The sequence below is a fragment of the Lampetra planeri genome, chromosome 5 (assembly GCF_965212315.1).
Source record: "Lampetra planeri chromosome 5, kcLamPlan1.2.h2, whole genome shotgun sequence".
Lineage (NCBI taxonomy): Eukaryota > Metazoa > Chordata > Hyperoartia > Petromyzontiformes > Petromyzontidae > Lampetra > Lampetra planeri.
In genome coordinates this window covers 16,290,585-16,315,688 of record NC_136111.1, presented here as the reverse complement: position 1 = coordinate 16,315,688, position 25,104 = coordinate 16,290,585, and the positions used below count along the sequence as shown (strand labels likewise).

General features: G+C 50.4%; 2 protein-coding genes across 2 annotated transcripts; both read left to right on the top strand.

Moving 5' to 3' along the window:
• The first annotated feature begins 80 nt into the window (after nucleotides 1-80).
• Nucleotides 81-23,971, top strand: LOC144719019 (uncharacterized). The gene is made up of 7 exons (XM_078594735.1): nucleotides 81-1,325; nucleotides 3,821-4,726; nucleotides 5,493-5,579; nucleotides 13,820-13,964; nucleotides 15,057-15,218; nucleotides 16,059-16,150; nucleotides 19,964-23,971. The coding sequence occupies exons 1-7, from the start codon at nucleotides 1,155-1,157 to the stop codon at nucleotides 20,126-20,128; spliced, it is 1,728 nt and encodes a 575-aa protein (XP_078450861.1). The 5' UTR covers nucleotides 81-1,154; the 3' UTR covers nucleotides 20,129-23,971.
• Nucleotides 6,666-12,564, top strand: LOC144719018 (uncharacterized). Its single transcript, XM_078594734.1, has one exon. It carries the CDS (start codon nucleotides 7,191-7,193, stop codon nucleotides 10,542-10,544), a length of 3,354 nt encoding a protein of 1,117 aa, XP_078450860.1. The 5' UTR covers nucleotides 6,666-7,190; the 3' UTR covers nucleotides 10,545-12,564.
• Nucleotides 23,972-25,104: the final 1,133 nt, after the last annotated feature.

The following is a 25,104-nucleotide window of genomic DNA, read 5'->3' as shown; positions in this document are numbered from 1 at the left end:
CGTCACGCCACGTGCGCGCGCGGCGTCGCTTCCGGCGCGGCGGTCGCCACGGCAACGCAAATCACGTCCACGCCGGCACTCGACGAGTTGACGAGGCGGCTGGCGGCTGTCTGAAGAAGCCACTCTGAGTCGGTCCGCCGTGAAATCGATACGCGGCAAAGTGGGACGCCCTGCGGCAGTGACAGCAAGGGAAGCGTCGAGCGGCGGCAGCTGGATGCTGTTAGTGCCCCCCCTGTTCGATCAGGAACAGCGGTGACAGCGACGATATAGCGAAAGCGGACGGCAAAGTGTCCGCTGTTGACAAGGCCAGCGGCGAGCGCGAAAAGAGACTTGGATGCAGCAGTAACAGCAGCAGTGTTGAGATATCTGTAGCTGCGCCAGCCGTAGTGAGAGACTGTAGTAGCTGCATCAGCAGCAGCTGTATCAGCAGCAGCAGCTGCAGCAGCAGCTGTATCAGCCGCAGCTGTATCAGCAGCAGCAGCAGCAATAGCTGCATCAGCGAGATTAATGGGCAGCGGTCACTGTGCCACAAAGCACTGAGACCCCAGTAATTGTGACAGCAGAGAGAGACGTCAGGAGGTGTATTAATAGCAGCAGCATTATCTGTATCAGCAGCAACATCATTATCTGTATCAGCATTAGCAGGAGGATCCAGTAGAGGCGGCTTGAGCTGTGCCAGTGAAACAGCAGTCGCAAGAGGCGATATTATCACTTGCAGCAGGAGCTCTACCAGCAGCGTTAAGCTGTAGCAGCAGTGGAATACAGCCGCAGCATTTGCATCAACAGCAGCCGTAGCGGTAGACGCAGCAGCTGTAGCAAGCAATCACAGACAACAACAACATCAACAGCAGCATCAGCAGCACCAAGGCAGCAGTAGAGGAGACAGCAGGGAGGCAGCAGTAGCAAGCAATCACAGACAACAACAACAGCAGAAGCACCAAGGCAGCAGTAGAGAAGACAGCAGGGAGGCAGCAGCTGCAAGCAATCACAGACAACAACAACAGCAGCATCAGCAGCACCAAGGCAGCAGTAGAGAAGACAGCAGGGAGGCAGCAGCTGCAAGCAATCACAGACAACAACAACATCAACAACATCAGCAGCAGCTGCAAGCAATCACAGACAACAACAACATCATCAGCAGCAGCTGCATCGCTATGGAGAGCGACAGCAGCCTGCGTGGGGACGTGGATCACGCGTTCTTCAGCAGCGACTCGGAGGCGGGGGGCAGGGGGCCTGGGACCAAGGAGCCGGAGACTCCAAGGGACCAACCAGGGACTGGGACCCCGAGGGCTGAGAACCACGTTGGAGGCCACACGCCTGTGCCGGTGAGTTGCCCCCGCACGGTTCGACGTCGTCGGTGCGTGTCCAGCTGTGTGGTTGTCTGTGTGTGCCAACGCCAGTGACGATGATCTGAACCGGACCTCCTCTAGGTTGACTCAGCCTCAAATGATTACTTGGTGCGGTGTGTAAACATTAGTGCATGGGGAGACAAAGGCGACCGGGCGTGGTGCTGGTCACCCCCCCCCCTCTCCGCCCCTGTGTGTGTGTGTGTTACACATGTTATAATTGCTGAGGTCAAAAGTGGGCGTCTCATTGTATTTGTGTAAATTACGATGCAAATTGTCTGTGAAGCAAATCACCCCGAATGTGCACCGATCTCGTCAGATCTTGGAAGCTAAGCAGGTTTGAGCCCGGATAATGCGAGGATGATTAAAGGAGACCAAACATGCACCAACAGATTTTTGACTTCAAACTTTCGTGACTTCAGGATTTCATATTCTTTGGTTCTTTCGGTAAAGCCACGTAGATATAAAAAAATAAAAGTTAATAAAAAATTACGACGTTTCGAAACGTCGTTATTTTTTTAAATTTACTTTTATTCGAAAAATTACGACGTTTCTAAACGTCATTTTTTTTATTTACTTTGATTTTTTTCTATCTACGTGACTTTACCGAAAGAACCAAAGAATATGCACCAACAGGTTGTTTGTTCGGAGGCTGCTGCTTGGCTTCAGGGTGGTCAGCAGAGGGCAGTGTAGCCAAATACGTTTTCTGTACTGGGCGTCTTTCGTCTGGAGATGTTTCTCACCTTCATCAAAGCCAGCCAGCACTGGCCAGCTTAGTGAAGTACCTGCGTTCCTAAGTCGAGGACCTGCTTGATATCTATTGTAAAAGCCCGGCGTTCCGTTTGTCCGTCAAATAAATAAAAATAACATTTCAGAAGGCCTGAATCAAAAAGTTATAGAAATTGGGGGGGTCCACAAAAATTGTCGACCCCCCTTCCAATTTTTTCACTCCCCCCTCCAAAATAAATGCCTACACACCCTACATACAATAGAGTCAGTAGAATTCACACACATTGGGCGGGGGGGGGGGTGAGAAAAGCCCTCCGCAAGAGTTAAAATAAGGCGGTCATAGGCCGCCGAAATTATCGTAGTCAAAATAACCACGACCCGCAACAAAGTGTGGTTGAGTCCCTCATCCAGCAGTGGATTGACATCGTTGTTCATCTGTGTACACATACGATCTGAACTCTTTGCACGGAGGGCCAGACTGCATCGCACGTTATAATAGCCACGAACTATACACGTAGACAATTGTTGGCTTGTTTGACTGGGTCAAGAGTCCATTGAGACAGGAGGTATCTTCCATGGTTGCATAGAGACGACGTGGCATCAAGCTATGCATTATACGCTGCAGTGTTATTCACCCTCTCTCTGTGTGCCGTTGCGGTTGAGACATCGTGTATGTGGCTGTGTTGTTTTTCTGCTGCTGTTTATTTAACATATTTCTGTCGGGCATTTTTTAAATTCTTATTTTTGGCTGTATATGCTGTTTGGGTTCATATGTTGCCATCTCTGGTATCCTCAGAAAATTTTTCGTAGTGTTGAGACACTATAGATATTCAAGTAACCACCTTTAAGATTCATCATTGGGGTTTATAACCAAAGGCATGCCTTACTGTTCATATGGATCTGTGGCAGTGTTAATCGTCAAGACTTGGAGAGCCAGACTGATTTATAAAGGATTATTAGGATGTATTATTAATACCTAAGGCCCTGTTTCATGTTTGGTAAATTTGATAAATAATTTTGCATTTAGGGGCCGTCCATAAATGACGTCACGCACCTGGGGGGGGGGGGGGGTTCAGACATTGTGACAATGTGTGACGGGGGGGGGGGGTGAGAAATGTGACGTCACATCAAAATGCGCAACTTTAAATAAATATAGACAACACGTTCTACTTAATTAAATATACTTTTAAATACATGTTTTCTCCTACAACATCAGAGTGCAGCGCCACATTAAATACGCACTACAATGACAATAGTTTAAAGCGATTTGAAGCATGTTTTATTTTTTTTGGGGGGGCAGAGCTTTGTGACGTCATATTTGAAGGGGGGTCTGACTTTTTGTGACGCCGTGTGACAAAGGAGGGGGGGGTCAAAAATCGTCCAAAATCACGTTACGTCATTTATGGATGGCCCCTTATCCATCTACACATAACTGGCCTTGTATAGTATTTAGTGTTATTTGATTATTTCAGGATGAAAGTCCGCATTTATGATTCTAAAATTCACCAATAATCAAATTCAGTAATCACTACATCACTACTGTAGTTGTGAATTAAGCTCAGGGGAATTTATCCAGACCAGACATATGTCTCATGGCTCCATACCTATGACCCCTGGTTACGATTCTGTTATGATGGGTTTCATCATCATTTACAGATTTGACCCGGATAAAGCCAACATCTGTAAATGCAGTGTAGAGACTGAGAGGCAGCTTAATTAACTGGACACTCATTACCTCCCTCCAGGTGAGACAAGTGACTTTTGGCGACAAGAGTGACAGCGATAGCGTGAATGAGGATGCGGAAGGTGGGGCGTCCCCAAGGGTACGGGCTGGGGAGCCAGCAAAGGATGCGAAACTCGATACTGCTAGTGGAGAGGACACCTCGGCAACCAGGGGCCACAAGGAGGAGGGTGACGACATTGAGACGACTCCACGCGCGGAAGCGGAGAGCCACGAGAGCAACAGGAGCAGAGGAAGCAGCACGAGCAGCAGCAGCAGCAGTGACGAGGACAGTTCCACGGATGACAGAAAATCGATAGATGGCAGAACGGCTCAAAATAGTGCCAAAATTGAAGATGATGTGAAATCAGAAAAGAAAATGGAAGATGACGCCAAGTCGGAAAGCGATGGAAAATTGGAAGATGAAACCAAATCAGAACGTGGAGCTCAATCGCCGTTTCGTACGCAGTCAGCGGACCACGGGAAGCCTCCGGATCATGCGAATTCACCAAATGGCGCAAGGTCAAGGGGGCGTAGCAGTTCCCAGGGCAGTGCCAGATCCTACAGAGATTCGTCAAGCGACACCGTCAAGTCCAGAAGCAGCACCGCGTCCAAGAAGAGCATCGCGTCACGGACCAGCGCGAAATCCAAAAAGAGCACAGGGTCTAGAGCTCGAAGCCAGGCCTCGCAGAGTCGTGAAGAGCATGGAACCAGGGCTGGTGCCAGCGTCAAGAACGACAGTTCTAGCTCCGACGAGGAGGACCACACGGTGCCACCGGCGAAGGCACAGGGTCTCAGGAAGCCGAGCCCAGTCATGAAGTCGACATCCGACAGCCTAGATGGTGGCCCACGATCGCCGCGGCAGGCGAAGGCGTCAAAGAAACAAGACAGGAAGGCAGACATTTGGCAGGCTCCTGCAATCTGCTCTACGGTAAAAAAAAAACACCACACTCTTCGCTGCCCCTCCGACCATCCAGACACATGACACGGTGCGGTGTTCATCTCTGTAGGGTGTCGTCAGGGATTGGTTGGTTAAGCATTACCCTTTGGCAGAAAAAAATCTAGGGCTTGTTTTAAAATTCATGTTCGGATAATTAATGAGTAAGCATAAGTTCAGAGCCCCGTGACTGATAAAATAGTGCACGCTGTTGTAAAAAAAATTCTCGGCTGCCCAGAATTATGTATGTATGTTGAAATTATTTGGCGCCGTACATAGCCAACCGTGCTAATCGGAGGCGCAAATATTATGGGAGAGACCCATAATGACTTTCAAGCCTAGCAGAGGTATTTATGTATAATATGTGCGTCACAGCTCCTTTCTTCAGCACCAGACTTAAAAAGCTGAAAATGTTGCCTTTGCAGAGACATTGCGGTAGTAAAGGAAGTAGGCAATTAGTTTAACTCTCATAATGTAGCACATTGTAGTACAGCTGTGCTACCATACATTACATCCATATTACAGTTTTACCCTTATTTTGGATGATCAATGTTGTGGCCTGGCCAACATACTTGTCAACTGTGTAACAGTTTCGCTTTCAGCAGAAATAGCCAGTAAATGAGGTGAGTACAATATATTTCTGCTACACTGTCAGGAACATGTTTAAATAGGTTTACTGGCGATGTCCATGCCATTGTCACTGAATGAATGTCAAAGCAGCATTCGTGTTAACCGGAGCAACTGATGGGTATGCCTGCAGACAAAACCGGTGAAAACGGCAAAGCAGTCATCCTCTTCGGCCATCTCCTCCTCGTCCACTCTGTCACCTCTCTCATCCGGTGTGGAGGTGAGAATTGGTACTACCTGATTAAGAGTACGTGGGATTCGAAAGAAGCGCGATCGATATCACGTGATGTCGACCTGATCGGCAGATTTGATTCTATTTTTACGATCTCACCTTGTTGGATTTTTTTAATGGCTGCAGGAGTCACCATTTGATTTGCGAATCATTTATTATTTTTCTATTTTTTCGTAATCAGATCAATAGCACCTGCACGAGTCAAGATTGGATTCACAAATCTATTAATGCTTTTATTTACTCGTAGAAGAGAGGCTTCAGTAGTCACAATTAGATGCATGAATGGAATCTTTCACGGTATGATGGAGCCATGACACACGTCTGTAATTCAGCAGTTCAGAGGAAAGTCCTGGTGGATCATATAGGCTTTGTATTGATGTTTAACTTCTTTTGCACCCTACGTAGCCAACCACGCTAATAGTAGGGTGCAAGACTCCCGAACGCACTCAACAGTATGGTGGCCATCAGAATTCAGTATGCAGGTGGGTTCATATACCCATTTGTAAGAAACGTGTATGTTTATATGTATGTAACTCCTTATACAGTATGTGTAAAATTTAAAAGCTCACCTCGGGTCCCGCTGATTGGTTCTCGCCAGCAAAAGGAGGCAGGGCTAGGAGCACGCACGCCTATTGGTTGGTTTCACCCCGGCTGATCACTGGCGGGAAAAATTAATCATGCGGGTGAGATCCGCTGTAGGGTGACGACGGTTTGAAGGGAAGAAGGCGACATTAAAGAGTTTAAGCGATTGGTGACTCCGGAGACAGATGCTGTATATGTTTGATAGGCTTAATAGACAGCCCTTCATAACTTTATATGTGTTGGAACTTTTTACATATGTGTGGGTTTTTATGGGTAATCTGGTATCCTATAAGCAAAAAATGTAATGGAATTGGCCAAATATCTTAATGTCAGACACGAGGATTCAGCCAGTATTTTTTTTATTAACGTTGTGTTGCTCCAAAAAAGACGTGAATTTTCTGTAGTTATATCATGTAAGCCTAAAAGTATTGCACAGTACATTTGTAGAGGTGTAATTGTGTATGGGAGCGGATGGCAAACAAACACAAGGGGCGTGGTTAGGGCCGTACACATAGGAGGTGGCCACACCGACGTCCGCACCTGCATCCCCCACGGGCCCCTCCCGGGGGGGCCGCGGACTATAAGAGGGGGTGAGCCGGAGGGCTCGAGGTCGAGGTATCAGCTTTAACCAGCGAAGACGGAAGACCAGCTAGAATAGGCCCCGGAGCTCCCCTGGCTCGCTGTCCTTATAAGGGCCGACCAGGGCAAGCCGGTGGCGTGGCCCCGAGAGCCCAGACTGACGAGCAGGTCTGGGAACTCAGGGGGTCGGATCCCAGCTTGACCAGGGCTGGGACAGGTAGCCTCCCCTAGCTCCCTAGTGGAGGACTTGGGCTTAGGTTAGCGGGGCTTAGATGTTGTGTCTCCCTGTTAGCCGAGTAAGGGGACGTTACCCCTTAGGTCCTGTGTATACTCGCTAACTGTATACAAGTTGTGTTAATAAATAAGTGTGCCTCCGATCCCGTCGTCAAGCCTCCTGAGTAATTACTACATCTGGTGTCAGAAGTAAAACGTCCAAAGATGGACACACGAGGGACGACACGTACCAGGGAGTCGGAGAGGGAGGACACCGCGGCCGAATCACCACCAGAGATGGCCGAGGTCGGATCGGAGCAGCCGGGGCCGAGTACACCCGCGCCGCTACGACAGGAGGGGGGGGATGCGTCGGCCGAGGGACTTCGGCTGGCTCACTCCCACCTGGCGGAGCTGCTCTACGCCGCGGCCGCCGTGTTGGAGGAGATCACGCGGCTGGGAGCTGGAGGGGCTGCGCGGGAAGACGGCAGCAGCCGACGCACGCCGGCATTTCCCGCCACCCCGACGCGGCTCGCGGTTAAATTTCCCGCCATCACTACAGTGCGAGCAGAGGGCGGGGCCGGCCTGCGTCAGGTGACTGCTGAGGGCCAAGCACGAGCCGTGACATCATCAACGCCGGCCAGCGCGTCAACAACGGAGCGACCGGCGATGCCATGCTCACAGCCCGCCCACACTGTAACGTCGGCTGGGAACGAGGGAGCGAGATCCGCAGCCACGGACGTCGCCTTACAACAGCGACTGCCGCCTCTCAAGGAGTTCGTGGGAGCGGCTGGAGATTGGGGCGGCTTCAAAAGGCGGTTCATCGCTCATCAAGAGATGGCGAACTGGACGGACGCCGAGGCACTATGCGCGCTGCCGGCGATGCTGGACGACGACGCCCTGGCTACCCTCACCTCGGCGCCTAAGGAGAAGCGCGCCACGCTGCACCTGGCGCTGCAGCTGCTGTCAGCCGTCTATGGGCCGCCTTCGGACTGCAGGCAGCTGTTCCACGATCGGCATCGGGGCGCCAACGAATCGCCCCTGGCCTTCCGAACGGCTCTCCTGGCCCTGGCAAAGGCAGCTTTCCCGCGGATGGACGAGGAGGGAGTGGACGCCATGGTGGCTGAAAAGCTGCTGCTACTCGCCGATGAGCTGGACATCGCCGTCTTGGCTCAAGACGACGGAGAGATGTCGTCCCTGCTGGTCGCGCGCCACATCCACGGGGGCTTGCGGTCCCTGCGTCGCAAGGCTGCCAAGGGGGTGGCCGGCCATGCCATGGCGGCCACCGCCCTCCCATCAGAGGAGGTCTGCGGGGTGGAGCGGCGGGGGGAATGGAGATCGGCGGCACCGCAGGCTCGGAATGGACCGAGCCGCCAGGAGCAGCCCAGGCCATCTGGGGCGCTCACACGCTGCTACAACTGTGGCCTGCAAGGCCACGTTGCGTCAGGATGCCGGGCTCCCCGTCAGCGCGGAGCGACACCTCGTCAGGACGCCACGCCGTCTCCACCCAAGCTCCAGCAGAGAAATACGGCGAGTCGTGGCACCTCACACGTTTGGCCCATGCACACATCCGACACACACTCACGCGCTCAACTGAACAGGGTTCGAAAATCGCCGCCCATCGCGCGCGATTGTTCTGAAATGCGGCGAGCGCTCCAACCGGGTCAGTGGTCGGAGCTCGCCCATCGTGTCGTTGCTGCGTCGGCGGGATCATCGGTTGTGGTCGGTCATATTGATGGGGTAGAGGTGCGGATTTTAATTGACACAGGGGCATCGGCGACCATTATATCTGATTTGATTTATAACATCCTTCCCGTTCAAAGTCGTCCCTTGCTCCCTGTTGACGTGCCATGCTATGCTGCTAACGGGGGCTCGCTGGGCATTATTGGGCAAATCCGCGCCAAAGTTTGCATTGGAGACATTAAATTATCCGGGCCTGTTTTGGTTTCCTCCTCACTCGCGGTTCCGTGCCTGTTGGGGACGGATTTCTTGGCCAAAATGCCCATCCGTATCTTGATTGACCAGGGGTGCATCGAGCTCCCATCGGGCCGACGTGTTACATTTTTGTCTTCCCCCACCACGGAGCGTCGGGCGTTTGCCACCGTGCAGGCGCTCGTGACAAAAACTGTGCGCGTACCCCCGGGGGCTCAGATGCTTGTCCCTCTTAGGTTGCGTCGGCCGTTTGCTAAAGGGGTTGCGGATCGGGGGGTCTTGTTGGGACCATCTCGGGCCGGGGTCAATGGACCCGATTTGCTAGCGGCTCAGACCATGGTGAAAGGGGATGGGGACCCCTTCATTGCAGTCCTTAATGTAGGATCGCGAACGGCCGTGGTTCCTCAAGGGACCGTGCTTGCACACGCAACGCCGGCGCCCTATGAGGAACCACTCGTGGGTCAGGTAACCACCGATCCTCCGTCGCGACCGCATTCGGACTGTGATGACGGATGGCTGGATGCACTTTGCGCGGGATCTGTGGATCTGTCCGACACGCAGCGTGCGCAGCTGCGAGTTCTCCTGAAAGAATTTGCCGACGTTTTTAGTAAACACAAATTTGATATTGGTTGTACTAAATTGCTGCGACACCATATTGACACGGGTGACAGCGCGCCAATCCGCCAAAATCCCTTTCGGCTCAGTCCCGCCGAAAAGGATCATGTCAAATCGGCTGTTGATGACATGCTTGCCGCCGATATCATTTCCCCTTCCAACAGCCCGTGGGGCGCACCGATCGTTTTGGTGAAAAAACACGACGGCTCACTGCGGTTTTGTGTCGACTTTCGGCGATTGAACAAAATTTCTGTGGCAGATGCGTACCCGCTTCCTCGAATGGATGAGTCGCTCGATGCCTTGGCGGGGGCGCGATTCTTTTCCACCCTCGATTTACTATCTGGATTCTGGCAGCTTCCTCTGGATGACGAATCAAAACCTAAAACTGCTTTTCGGACACCGCAAGGTCTCTTCCAATTTAACCGCTTGCCGATGGGCTTACATTCTGCGCCGGCAACTTTTCAGCGGTTAATGGAACTGGTCTTGGCAGGCTTACAATGGGATTCGTGTTTAATTTACTTGGACGATGTCATCGTCTTTAGCAAATCCTTCGAGGAACACCTCCAGAGGCTGCGTGCTGTTTTTCTCAAAATGCGGGCTGCCAATTTAAAATTTAAACCGCAGAAGTGCCATTTGCTCCGCGAATCGGTGCGGTATTTGGGTCACATTGTTGGGCGCTCGGGGATATCCACTGATCCCGCCAAAACGGAATGCGTCAGCTCCTGGCCGACTCCCACCTCGGTGGGAGAGGTCAGGAGTTTCATTGGGTTCGCGTCGTACTATCGACGGTTTGTGGCTGACTTCGCTACGATCGCGAAACCATTGCATGCCTTGACGTCCAAGGGAGTCAGGTTTCATTGGGGGCTGGAGGAGGAGGCTGCTTTTCACGCCCTCCGGAATGCCCTGGTGGGGGCTCCGCCGTTGAATTACCCCGACTTCTCACAACCCTTCTTGCTCGATACAGATGCAAGTAACACGGGCATCGGGGGCGTGCTGTCCCAACTCATTGGGGGCGTAGAGCATGTGGTGGCTTAGGGTAGTCGGGTACTGTCTCCAGCGGAACAACGGTACTGCGTTACCCGTCGGGAATTATTGGCAATTGTTTATTTCATTCAGCAGTACCGCCCATATCTGTACGGTCGGCGTTTCACCGTCCGTACAGATCATGCGGCCCTACAGTACGCTCTGCGGGTTCAACAACCATCGGGCCAGTTGTCTCGATGGTTGGAGATTCTCCAGGACTACGACTTTGTCACCACATATCGTAAGGGCGTCCGCCACACGAACGCTGACGCCCTGTCACGGTTGCCACCCACTTCGGAGTGCGCTTGCCTCCTGGGTTCGGGGCGTTGTAGGCCCCCGAACGTCACCACCGATTCGGTCCTCGTGGCCGCCGCCGATGCGCCTTTGGCTTCGGGTCCTATCGAGCAAGAAGGGAGGGATTCGTTGCTGGGGTTGTCGGTCGCGGAATGGGGACGCCTCCAAATGGAGGACACCTCCCTCCTCGCTCTGCGCCGTCGCGCAGGGGGGGTTGGGCAGGGGGTGGCGAACATTGACTCGTGGGGGTTGTTCCAGGGTCTTTTAATGCACTGGGACGGAAAAACCCGCCGCCAGCAGCTCGTGGTGCCTGCAGCATTGAGGGGTAAGGTGGTATGGGCTGTTCATGAGCGGCTTCTGCACTTGGGGGTTCACAAGACCTTTGCCACGCTCCAGCTCGATTTCTTCTGGCCGGGCATGGCAAAGGACGTGGGGGATCTCCTGGGGTCGTGCACGCAATGCGCGCAGCGAAAGCCACCAGCTAGGGGGTCCAACCCTCCGCTGCAGTCCATAAAGGTTTTCCGGGTTAACGAGCTCGTTGCGCTAGACATACTCGGGCCATTTCCCGCTACACCCAGGGGGAATAGGTATTTATTGACAGGGGTCGAATACTTCACGAGATGGCCTATGGCCTGGCCCCTGGCCAACCAGTCGGCAGCAGCCATCGCGGAGGCCTTTGTCCAGGGCTATGTCCTCGACAAAGGTGCTCCGGAACGGCTGCTTACTGACCAGGGTAAGAATTTTTCGGGAAAACTCCTCCGCGAGGTGTGCGACCTCTTGGGTACGGAGAAAATTCGGACCTCCCCGTATCACCCTCAAACTGACGGGATGGTGGAACGGCTACATCGGACCATCACGTCTATGCTGTCCCAACAGGTGTCCGAATCCCAGACAGATTGGGACCTTCGCATAGCCGGTGTGTTGCAGGCCTACAGGATGGCTCCCCATGCGGCCACCGGATTTTCCCCTTTCTTTTTAATGTATGGCCGCGAGGCTAACCCCCCTGTGACGACCCAGCTGAAGCTCTCGGCGCCTCAGGCGAAGTCTACCTTGTCCGAACACGTTAAATTTAACATCAGCAAATTGTCTGAGGCGCGGGAAGCGGCCGTGCAAAATTCTGAACTCCGCCAGAAGGCGAACGAGAGGCTTCGGCTGGGGCGGGTACATGTGTTCAAATGGAAACCAGGGGACAGGGCATGGTTGCACTGTCCCCAGGTGCCACTGGCAACCTCGTCAAAGTTGGTACGGCCGTGGCGGGGGCCAGTGGAGGTCGTACAGGTCTTACGGCCGCAATGTGTTCGCGTCAAATGGGGGAGGCGTCGGTGGTACGTGCACCCCTCAAGGTTGAAACCGTTCATTGCGCCGGCCCGTGGTTCACACACACACACGCATGGCCAAACGTGTGAGGGGTCCGCCGACTCCCCGACGTCGCTGCTCTCGCCTGACATGACATCAACTGTTCCATCTCCAGGTGCAACAGGAGTGACGGGTCCACGCCCGCCAACCCCTCCCGGAGGGGTCGGGGGTCACTCGGCAGCGACGCCAGACTCTCTTGCACCCGGACCGTCACCAACCACCACTGAGCGTGCCGGGTCGAGCCCTTGTGACGGGCCCGCCGCGAGAACGCGCGCCAAAACGCGCAGACTATTGTGAGGTCGGCCGTTGGGGGGCCCTTGCGGACAGTGGGGGAGGGGCATCCGGAGCGCGTGTATATATGTTGGGTTTGCGGAATGGGGTATTTATTGGGGAGGGTGCGCCGGGTTATTTTTTTTCTCTTTCTTCTTCTACCTGTTTCCTGTTGTTGTTGTTGTTATGACTGTTCTTGTTCTTGTTAAATTTACGCGAGGCACACACGGTTTTGGGGAGGCATGCACCTTTATTCTGGTTTTTTTGCAGCCGGGGACGGCTGCGAGCTGTACAGGGGGGGGTGATGTAGAGGTGTAATTGTGTATGGGAGCGGATGGCAAACAAACACAAGGGGCGTGGTTAGGGCCGTACACATAGGAGGTGGCCACACCGACGTCCGCACCTGCATCCCCCACGGGCCCCTCCCGGGGGGGCCGCGGACTATAAGAGGGGGTGAGCCGGAGGGCTCGAGGTCGAGGTATCAGCTTTAACCAGCGAAGACGGAAGACCAGCTAGAATAGGCCCCGGAGCTCCCCTGGCTCGCTGTCCTTATAAGGGCCGACCAGGGCAAGCCGGTGGCGTGGCCCCGAGAGCCCAGACTGACGAGCAGGTCTGGGAACTCAGGGGGTCGGATCCCAGCTTGACCAGGGCTGGGACAGGTAGCCTCCCCTAGCTCCCTAGTGGAGGACTTGGGCTTAGGTTAGCGGGGCTTAGATGTTGTGTCTCCCTGTTAGCCGAGTAAGGGGACGTTACCCCTTAGGTCCTGTGTATACTCGCTAACTGTATACAAGTTGTGTTAATAAATAAGTGTGCCTCCGATCCCGTCGTCAAGTCTCCTGAGTAATTACTACACATTGTTACGTAATACATTAAAACCCAATCACAATTGATCAGGATAAGTTGAAATGCCCAACCAGGATTGGATCTGTGGAAACCCAGAGGAGACTGGTTTGGAGTCACATTATGGTACCGATCTAAATCACGTGAGTGGGTGTAATCAGAGCCGATTCAAAATTGCTCATTTGGCAAGTGCAATACAATCTGTCGTAGTAAGTCGAACAGGAAATCGGTCATTATAAAGGGTTTATTTATCCAGGACGGTATGTTGGTGTACACTCTGAAATTTTATCCAATGAAAATCAAATGACCTGGAAACAGAATAATGAGGGGCTTTTCGGAGCCAGTATAGATCATGTTTCAGACCTATCCGTAGTGAGTTTTGAGTGTGTGTATGGGTTTGTCGAGGGACACGTGTTTTCTCCCATAAGCACCACATTACTCACCATAGGAGTAATTCATCTTGTGGCGATCGACTAATTGAGGAGTGGTGGACTAATTGCGTGATATTTGATTAATTATTTACCAAGGGTCAGTCGGGTGGTGGGTACCGCAGCTCGCGCGTGCTCAGCGAGGCTGAGGATCTCAACCACCTGCTCAAGGCTGTAGTTGCTATGGAGACACGGCCCAAGACTCGGCGGGCACCTGGAGAGGGCAGCTCGGCCACCAGCCGAAGTGAGTGGAGCTCACCTTGCCTCACCGTGCCTCACCACGCTTCACCGTGCCTCACCACCCCTCACCTCGTCACACCTCACCATACTTCACAGTGTCTCACCACACCTCACCATGCCTCACCACTCCTCAACGTACCTCACCTTGCCTCACCGTGCCTCACCACCCCTCACCTCGTCACACCTCACCATACTTCACAGTGTCTCACCACACCTAACCTCACCACCCCTCGCCGTGCTTTGCCACACCTCACCGTGCCTCACCTTGCCTCACCGCACCTCACCTTGTCACATCTTACCTTGCCACACTTTACAGTGTCTCACCACACCTCACCGTGCCTCGCCACACCTCACCTTGCCACACCTCACCTTGTCACACCACATCTCACCACACTTCACCGTGCTTCACCACACTTCACTACACATCACCATCATCATAATGTTTGCAATTTAAACATACTGACGATAATGATGATGACACGTAAGGTCACAAAGTGCGACACAACCGAAACGTAATTAAAGTAGTGACAATGAAACGGCTTCAAAAAGAAATCAAACTGCGATTAATGTGGCAAAAACAATGAACAACAAACATGGTTCGAAGCATCAAAGGAAATCACGCAGCTAAGATGCACACGTGTAAACTCAACGATGTGAGTGAACATCAGTGACCAGGAGCAATACACCACAATTGCCAATGATGCACTTTATTTGGCCTCATTCAGTTTCACCAAATCTCACCAAACCCCTCTGCACCACTCAGCGCAGCAACTCACCAAACTTGATCATCACTCAGCTCACCACGTCACAGTGCGCCAAGACTCGCCTCCCCTCATCACACGTCTTCTTTACCACACCTAAACGTCCCTTCTACACCACGTTGTGCCCCTATGAGTGTTGACGATGCCCCTGTATTTCCAACATTCCCCGTTGTGTTCCCCTTTACGTCACCCCTTTACCTCCCTTATCCCTCCATTGTCTCATGTTTGCCAATGACATCTGTGGTTCCTCAATGCCCCCCTGTGCCTCTCCCATGTCTCCTCGTGCCGCCCCTCCTCCCCGCTCACCGGGGCTCGCTGTGTCCCCGCGTCGCCAGTCCTGCGGGCGAGTGCCTACGGCAACGTGCGCCGTCCACTGCGCTCCAACTACTCGTTCAGCGAGGAGCAGGTGCGCAGAATCGACCGCGACAACCAGCGACTGCTTGAGCGCCTATGCCACCTGTCCCTGCCACCACTGCCCCCGCCCGTCCGCCGTGCAGGTATGGAGGCTGTGCAGGTGCATCCCAACGCAGGCACGAGGCCATAAGTAAAGCACCTCATGACCCCCATGTGAGAGTTCTACTTTCTCTTCCAAGGCCCCCATCTGGATATTGAACCATTCAAGTAAAAGGACAATCAGGTGTGGGTCTGCTCAAGCACGGGGCTATTCCATTCAGCGTCAACCTTTAAGCAGCAGCTCAAGGCTCACCTGTTCAGGCTGGTGGCGTGTCAGGGACTTTGAGCTCTCGCTCTGCGCCTCCGAGTTCTCGATCAAACATTGTGACCGATTCGCAAAATTGTATTCATCATTACGGTATTATTGTGAAACCACGCAGCTACAAGGCCACGCATGTAAGGGGTATATCGGTATTGTACGGCTCCCAACGATATAACTATCAATCAGGAGAGTGAAGCTACTTCATAAGTTTGGCATAAAAAGGAAGCGTGATTCTTTTTTATCAATGTCGGATCTCGTTCGCCCTCTGCTGCGGGTTCTCCCAGAAGGGTCATCACTGGGTTTTGTCTGACATCCTTTACCACCACTAGATTGCATGATTAACGAGATGTGTTACTGTTGGCACACAATCCAAAGATATCAGTCGGTTGACTTTTTGAAGTACAATTCAACTGACAACAACATTTACAAATTGTAGCTCTAAGTGACACCACCACACATGCACTACTATGGGGAGGCCCCACAGTCCATTCAAAACCCCAGAGGAGGACTCGGATATTCATATGTGATCCCGACATTATGCTTGACCCTCCTTTATTTTTCCGTTTGTATAGTCCAGCAGGAAAATGTACCTTGTGTGTGTGTGTGTGGGCTGTACCACTAGGAAGTGGGAGTGTCGTTATGGTTCCCAGCAGACCATACCACACAGCTGTGACGCGGGAGAGGGCACTTCGCAGAATTCAGGAGGAGAACATGGTGAGAACTGATGAGACATCACCATACACACCATCATACCCATCACCATCAACACCGCCAACAGCACTACAACATAAAGGCAAAAATCATCATGATTAATATCATCACCATCTCTCTCCGCATCAACATCATTAACATAATTTCCAATATCCGAGTACTGAGATTTTACAATCTTTATTGGCTGTGTAGGGTGCTGGCAGGTTTAACGACGCATATTTACGCGACCTAACCCAAAAAAACCTGTTTTATGGATAAGAGACCATGCCCACTAACATGCCCACCAACATGCCCACTGAAATGCCCACCAACATGCCCACTGACATGCCCACCAACATGCCCACCAACATGCCCACCAACATGCCCACCAACATGCCCACTGAAATGCCCACCAACATGCCCACCAAGATGCCCACTAACATGCCCACCAACATGCCCACTGAAATGCCCACCAACATGCCCACCAAGATGCCCACCAACATGCCCACTAACATGCCCACCAACATGCCCACCAACATGCCCACCAACATGCCCACCAACATGCCCACTGAAATGCCCACCAACATGCCCACTAACATGCCCACCAACATGCCCACCAACATGCCCACTAACATGCCCACTGAAATGCCCACCAACATGCCCACCAACATGCCCACCAACATGCCCACTGAAATGCCCACCAACATGCCCACCAACATGCCCACCAACATGCCCACCAACATGCCCACTAACATGCCCACCAAGATGCCCACCAACATGCCCACCAACATGCCCACCAACATGCCCACTAACATGCCCACCAACATGCCCACTAACATGCCCACCAACATGCTCACCAACATGCCCACTAACATGCCCACCAAGATGCCCACCAACATGCCCACCAACATGCCCACCAACATGCCCACTAACATGCCCACCAACATGCCCACCAACATGCCCACCAACATGCCCACTAACATGCCCACCAAGATGCCCACCAACATGCCCACCAACATGCCCACCAACATGCCCACCAACATGCCCACTAACATGCCCACCAACATGCCCACCAACATGCCCATCAACATGCCCACCAACATGCCCACCAACATGCCCACCAACATGCCCACCAAGATGCCCACCAACATGCCCACCAACATGCCCACCAACATGCCCACCAACATGCCCACTAACATGCCCACCAACATGCCCACCAACATGCCCACCAACATGCCCACCAACATGCCCACTAACATGCCCACTAACATGCCCACCAACATGCCCACTAACATGCCCACTAACATGCCCACTAACATGCCCACTAACATGCCCACTAACATGCCCACCAACATGCCCACCAACATGCCCACTAACATGCCCACTAACATGCCCACCAACATGCCCACTAACATGCCCACTAACATGCCCACCAACATGCCCACTAACATGCCCACTAACATGCCCACTAACATGCCCACTAACATGCCCACCAACATGCCCACCAACATGCCCACTAACATGCCCACTAACATGCCCACCAACATGCCCACCAACATGCCCACTAACATGCCCACCAACATGCCCACTAACATGCCCACCAACATGCCCACTAACATGCCCACTAACATGCCCACCAACATGCCCACTAACATGCCCACCAACATGCCCACCAACATGCCCACCAACATGCCCACCAACATGCCCACTAACATGCCCACTAACATGCCCACCAACATGCCCACCAACATGCCCACCAACATGCCCACCAACATGCCCACCGACATGCCCACCGACATGCCCACCGACATGCCCACTAACATGCCCACCAACATGCCCACCAACATGCCCACCGACATGCCCACCGACATGCCCACCGACATGCCCACCGACATGCCCACCGACATGCCCACCGACATGCCCACTGACATGCCCACCTAGTAGACCGGACCGTGAAGCAGCAATGCAAGCGGTCATATGGAGAACCCAGAGAAAATCCTCAAATATGATGGGATAGCTGTGAAAGCACCATACAGATCATTTGAGCGAATACTGTATATTGCGATACACCTTGCTGCCCAGGCCTACAACACTCAGCGCTAAGCAGGCTGAACCCCTTCGTTTTCCAAGAACTTGCAGACAGATTCTGAGTGATTCGTCATTATAGAAATACGCAACCCATAAAGACTATCACCACCGATACCAACACCATGGGCGAGACGACTCTGCTCCTGAATGCAGCCATCAATATAGTTACTGGAGCCACACAAGTGTTACATTCACCCAAACGCCACTGACAGATGTACAACCAACACCATCATCATCATCATCACCGTTACATTCACCACCACCACAACCGTCAGCATTGCCACCAACGTATACAATTATCGCCACATGGTGGCGCCACACGTACATGTACCGGACGTGGATATTCCGTTCATCCACTGCTGGTAGAGGACTTCATTGCGGATCGTGGGGGTTACTTGACCGTACTTCACCATGCTGGTCAGTGCGGGTTATTGAAGGCAGGGGGCATAAGGCGTGCTCTCTGCTCGCCACTATGTAACACAGCCCCGCGTTGCCAAAGTGAGCCTGGCATGCAGTAGCCACCTATTCAAGCACTACCCAGGCTCAAGTCTGCTTAGCTTCTGAAATCTGAAGAGACAGGGCACATTCCGGGTAATTTGGTCATTGGAATACACACAAATACTGGGCCTATATTTGTATGCAAGAAACATAATTATCCACACGATTATTAACGCCACCATCATCAGCACTGTTAACACCAATTCGTTTGAGTAAGCCAAATGACCAACTCCACTTTCACGGACATCATCATCATTACTAAAGAAAACGTATCCACTTATTAAATGATTTTTTTGTGATGCTGCGTTAGCAGAGGTGCACAGGTACAAAAGACAATGAAACTCAACGGATTCATCAATAACACTGCATTAAAATTAAATGAATACGTGCAGCAGTTGGCAATGTTTTGGACAATGGCACTTCGTCATAGCACGTGTTATGTGATGTGCTATGAAGAGAAATATGTTGAGTTTTATTGCTTATAATGCATGGAGCAATCAGGCAATTAATGGTCGAGGAAATGTTTGTGCTGATGGTGATTGTGCTGCTATAAATCGTAGTGTTGATACTGACTTGCAGGTGATGTCAAAGTTCACAATGTTTATGGTGGCGGTGTTGTTGATAGTGGTGACTGGTGCTATTGACATTATGGTTCCATTGATAGTGGGGTTGATATTGTAAATGGTGGTGATGATAATAACGGTGGTTATGGTACTCGTGATTATTGTGTTGATGTTGGTTATGTTGGTCGTGGATTTGTCAGTGTTTTTGCCGCCTCTATTCATGACCGTGGCACTGTGGTTCAATATGACCTCAGTGGCTTGAGTTCGATTCCTGACTACAGCTAACATCAGTTGCCAGTGATATCTGACCTGGTTATCTTCTCCCCGCTTCACCAATCCACACTGACCAGCATGGTGAAGTATAGTCAAATTATCTCCATGGCTTCTTATTTCATATGGCCTATGAGGAGCAACTTAGCGTGAGGAGGTCTTTATCCACCAGTGGATTGACAATAGGCTTACGTTATTATTTTATAAAATATTAAATGTAACTTAAAGCTTCTAGGTGTTGCAGAAGTGGTGATTTTCATCCTCAGCCTCAGTACAATAATTTTAATTTACATGCAGCTTCTAATACAACCGGATCTCAAGAAGCTCTACAGAACACTGGGGACAGCTATTGTATCGAGAGGACACAGTGGTGCACAATTCACAGTGACGTTGATGTCCTCGTTCATGTTGTGTACAGCTCATACTGCGCCGCCTGGAAGCTGTGCGACCGACTCCGGGTCTGTCCAGAGCAGAGCTGCTCCTCCAGTACTCGCGCCAAGCGGCATACATGGGCGGCCCCTCCTGGGCCCCAAGCTCCTCGCCCCGCAGGGCCCGTCGCCTGGGGGTCCATAGCTCCGTCTAGAGCCCCCCCACTGTCCCACACCCCACCACCAACTGAGGGTCTTCGTTACAACTCTGGATACCCTAACCAATTGAAGGCAGGTGCACCTCAAGAAATGGATGGCACTTATCTTGCAGGTCTGAACCTAGGTTGCGTGCCATCTGACACGAGTTTCAAGTTTTATTATTGAAAATAAAATAAAAAATATAACATCACCGTCGGGCGCTCTGCGGTGATGCTCCAATGACGTCGCTACATTGGAGCGTGGAACTGCTGTGAAGTGACGTCACGTTGACTTCACACGAGTGCCATAGTGACACGCTTGACCATCATTTCTAGATGTATTCTCTCTCAATAATGGCGCATCGAACTCGTATCGAATATCTTGTAATACACAGCCAGGGTATGTATCTACAACGTACAAGCTGCTTAACTTTTTTTGGGGGTTGTATCTTCCTTGAAGAGCCTCCTACCCTAATGGGAATTTTGCTGGTTATTTTCAGGCAAATTTTCCAATAGAGACGACCTTTCATCCAGCACAAATGACTCACCTCCACCAGAGGGGTATCCCCTCCACGGGGGTCTTATTGCTCATCCTAAGAGACTCCTCTTCACCTAAATCAGGGGTCGGCAACCAAAATAACAAGAAGATAATTTATTTTCGAATTCAGTAAAAAAATCTCAATATCTCAAGAGCCACAATGCATGTGATTTTGAGAACGGTGGTCCTTTATAAATAACGTCACAAAGCGGTCCTTAAAGAGCCGCATTCGGCTTCGGAACCGCAAATTGCCGACCACTGACCGAGATGATTTTTCCTTCACCAAGGAAACCTATTCTCTGCCAAAATAATTCTCTCTCTTAACTGGAGGCCTTCTCCTCTACCTCGGAGATCTCTAATACATTGAGACCACTCGACCACCAAGGGGCCTCCTCTCCCTCCCCCTCTCTCCTCCAACGAAGGGACCCCTCCACTCTACCCCACAGAAACTCTCATTCCCTTTCATGGCTCTTCATCTCGGGACCCTCGCACAAGGCCACTGAGCAGCAGTCCTGTCTGCAGCTGCCCACTGTTATCGTTTTATGGGTGTTATATTTGACCTTGTGAGTGTAGGAGCCTTGTAAATTTGAAAGGGTGGGAATGCTACTGCGTGTGTCGCTCCTAGCAGACGCGCACACGCACGTCTATACGCAGTGGTCTGTTCACTCACATGTGTACAGTACACACCTACGGGTACACATACAGTTGTGCACGTACACCCATACTTTGTTCCACGTAATCATGCGCACACAACACACATGATCAAGATTCTATGTGAAGCCATAATGTCCGCTATTAATATCCCAGATATTTAGGCATTGGCTTAATTTGGAAAGCAACACAACTTATCAAAACGACCTGCCTATATTTTACAAAAAAAGAGATTTCGATTATGTGTTTAATGAATGAAATGGCTACAGCAAAGAATTGTATTGAGATTCATACAATTGGCTTTAATCGGCCCCGTTGGAATTTGACAAAACATTACCTGCTAGTAAGACTATGGAATTTAACATAAGATGTCAACAGGCATGTTCCTGCTCCATATATTATTGCAGGTAATTACACTGATTACAATTTCCTTATTTAGGCACATTGCTATGTTGATTTTCATTATAAAGTTCAGTTCCAATAGCGCTCCCTACCTGCTGTTTGCCTGCCTGTTTATTTCATAGCTTTAATCCCGGTTTACCTTCAATAGCTTCCCTAGGTATGTGTATATATATATACTCTTACGTGCTTTCCATTTGTGTCTCTCCTTGACATTTATGATTTGTTTATCTAAATTGTTGTGCATGATGTTTTTGCTTATTTTTATCTTCGGCCAAATATTATTTAGCGGCCTTCTTAAGTTCTCCAACAATGTCCTTGTAGCTTCTTTCGTATGGCGTTTAACATTTTCACCAGAACTAATGGCATGGCCCTTTACAAAGAACATTGAATAACAGCTCAAAGGGGCACATATGAAGCAAGTAGAGGTGCACGTTTGGAATTATGAGAGACAAAAATGAGAAACACTTCGATAAGAGAACAGCAAAGGCAAGTTATAGGCATCGTTTGACCATTTATCAAGAGTCGGCTTGGTGAAGAAACACCGCTTAGAAAAGATGAGATAGCCAGTGGTCGAGGCTAACGACAGAGTGGCAACAAAAGGAGGGAACATGCCCGAGAAGACGTTCACCGCAGAGATGGAGCAGAGGTTCAACTCTTGTTCCGGAGCCAGATGGATTCGTGCATCGCGAGCGAGTGAGAAACGGCAACAATTTTGGGAGGGCTTCATCCAGCAGAGGATAGATAATCGCTGACGATGGTGATCTTCACGTGCATTATTCGTTTTGTTCAACGAGGCAGAGCTACTCGCTAATCCATCTACTCTGGGCTTTGTCGACTCTCTGATCCAAACTCAATTATTCCCAATCACTACCACCATTATTGACCAATACTTTTCTAACTGTATTTAACAGGCCTACTGGTGAAAATCTGAAACTGAATCGTATTTTTAGCATTGCCAGACGTAATATATAACTCTATATGTTTACTGTTGATGCTATTCTTATAACTCAAACAGTTTCTACATCATGGGACCTCCTTTGCCAGTACCAAAATATGAGAATAGGTTTAACCCTTTTTTCTGGCAATAAAACAGGTGTTAAGATGTTAAAACACCAAACTGAAACCTTTTTCAAGGAATCGTGTCTGCATTAACTACAATGCTTGTGGTCAGAATGCAAACAAAAAACGTACTTTGATAATATATGCATGGACTTTGAAACTGATTGGTCCACACCAGAGACAGCAACACAACGTTTTGAGACGAGACTCAAAAGAAAGCTATTTTTTTTATGATAGAATATAGTATTGTCATCAGTATGACATAAGTATACCAAGTTTGCAGTCGATACCACATTGGGAAGTGGGTTAAAATTGAGTTACAAGATTTGAGGATACAACGACAACAACAACAGACAGTTAATAGAAAGCGTGTAATAAATAGAGCTATAAAGCTCAATGGTCTTTACCTGGTAAAATTAAAATAGTATAGTCGTATAACACAAATCTACATGTAAAAAAATATATCAGTCAGCATATTTTACAATTTTGTCATACAGAGTCTAGTAGAGACTCTTTGTGACCGAAAAATCCAGGGGTGTTCATTATGGAGTGTAGAATATGGCCTGTGTAGGACATATAGGTCGCTGGCCTCGGTTAAAAGAAAAATTCGTGTCCGAATAATAAGAGCAATAAGTGCTGCGCCACCTGGCGGACAAAAGTGGACATTGCATGCTTGTATAACGCCGGCTTCACATTGTGCATACGGAGGGAATGGCTTACAGGGAGGGGAGCAGGCAGCGGCTGATGTGGGAAGAATCACCCCGTTTCCTAGGATGGGTGCTCCAGTTTCGATTTCTGAAAATAATTAACTTTAATATTTTGATAAAGTTACATGTTTTCCACACCAAGCATGATGACAGCTGCCCCCATAGTTACTAAAGCTAGTGTCCATGTGGGTCATAGTTGTATAATGAGGGCAAATCTCGCAACTTCACAATCACATTAACAAATTCCAAGCGACTAAATCACATCGTATCGTAATATGCTATTGCTGCTTCAATTACCATGCTAAGCCATATTTTGTTGCTTCTGTTCCTGGAAGGAAAATACGATTTAAAATGAATGGCTGTTCAGGTTTAGATTAACCACATTCCATTATTTTCATCACACACGGGTATCATGAATTTCGTGGGCCGTAAGTATTTGCGTGTTATCTGTACGTTGATCTCTGAAATGTCTGAATTCCGAATAAAGTATGAATTAACAATTTATCTCAAAATGGTCAGTTTTACTTTTAGTAATCGTGACGACGTTTATCCCGCAGTGTGTTCTCAGATTAGTGAGTAAAAGCGACACTCAGTGGCCTCACATCACTCATTGAGCTGAGAAGGCGAAGGTTGGTGGATGACAACATGTTGTGAAACTCCCTCTGATGACGGAGGCTTGTGTTTCTTCCGAAACGTCGTGATTTGATTAACTTTATTTTTTTACCTACCTGACTTTACCGAAAAAACCAAAGAGTATGGATAATTGCAGTCACGAAAACTTCAAATCTAGAACAAAGCCTGTCTTGCCAGGTGAATGCAGTACAGTAAAGTGTGGAGTAAACACATTCCTGCGGAGGGAGCTGGTAGGAACGTTGGGTTGCTCGGTCAATGGCCAGGGTCAACGGCGGCGTGATGTATTCCGCAAATATGCCCGACTGTGAGGGCGGGCACAAGCCGGCGTGAGTAGGTTAAACGTTGAGTTTTATAAGGGCACCACGGGGTGACCAGCCCCTCCCCACCCAGCCCCACCACTCCCACCCCCCACCCAGCCCCATTCTCCCCACCCAGCCCCTCCCCGCCCTCCCCACCCAGCCCCTCCCCACCCTCCCCACCCAGCCCCTCCCTGCACGACGGACGGAAGGACACAATAATCCCCTGTGGGCATGTGTAACCAGGAGGTTCCTACCAGTATTATCTATCTCTCTGAATGAAATAGAATGTTGCCTTCCACATGTATATACACTCATAAATTGGCGAACAAACATCTTCATATATGAAAGCCTGCAGAGCTTTCACAACTGCGTCGGCTCACTGCCTGGTTGCCTTAGATTTGTTTTCTTTTTAAGGACATTTTATTCACGAATGTGTTGAATTTTCATGCATGAAAGCGACATTTGGAAATGTAAGGTTACTGGACAGGTGGCGAACTGATCTCGACGTGACGGGAAGGTCCGTTCCCCGGTGTGACGATCCCTGTTACCTGCGTCGCTTTCCGAGAAGGGGCGTTTGTTTGTCACGTTGCGTGACGTGGAAATCTTCCTTAAATGGATGAAAGGTTTCTGCATTTTTGGGTTACGCGCTCGGGTGGTTGCGAAAGAGCAGAGATTTTAAGGTCACATTTCAATACTGCGACTTTG

Excerpts from the sequence above, each read along its gene's own strand:
- LOC144719019 (XM_078594735.1), top strand. The coding sequence starts at position 1,155 with ATGGAGAGCGACAGCAGCCTGCGTGGGGACGTGGATCACGCGTTCTTC. Across the intron at positions 1,326-3,820 it reads GAGGCCACACGCCTGTGCCG|GTGAGACAAGTGACTTTTGG; the intron begins GTGAGTTGCCCC and ends ACCTCCCTCCAG. Across the intron at positions 5,580-13,819 it reads CTCTCTCATCCGGTGTGGAG|GGTCAGTCGGGTGGTGGGTA; the intron begins GTGAGAATTGGT and ends TTATTTACCAAG.
- LOC144719018 (XM_078594734.1), top strand. The coding sequence starts at position 7,191 with ATGGACACACGAGGGACGACACGTACCAGGGAGTCGGAGAGGGAGGAC.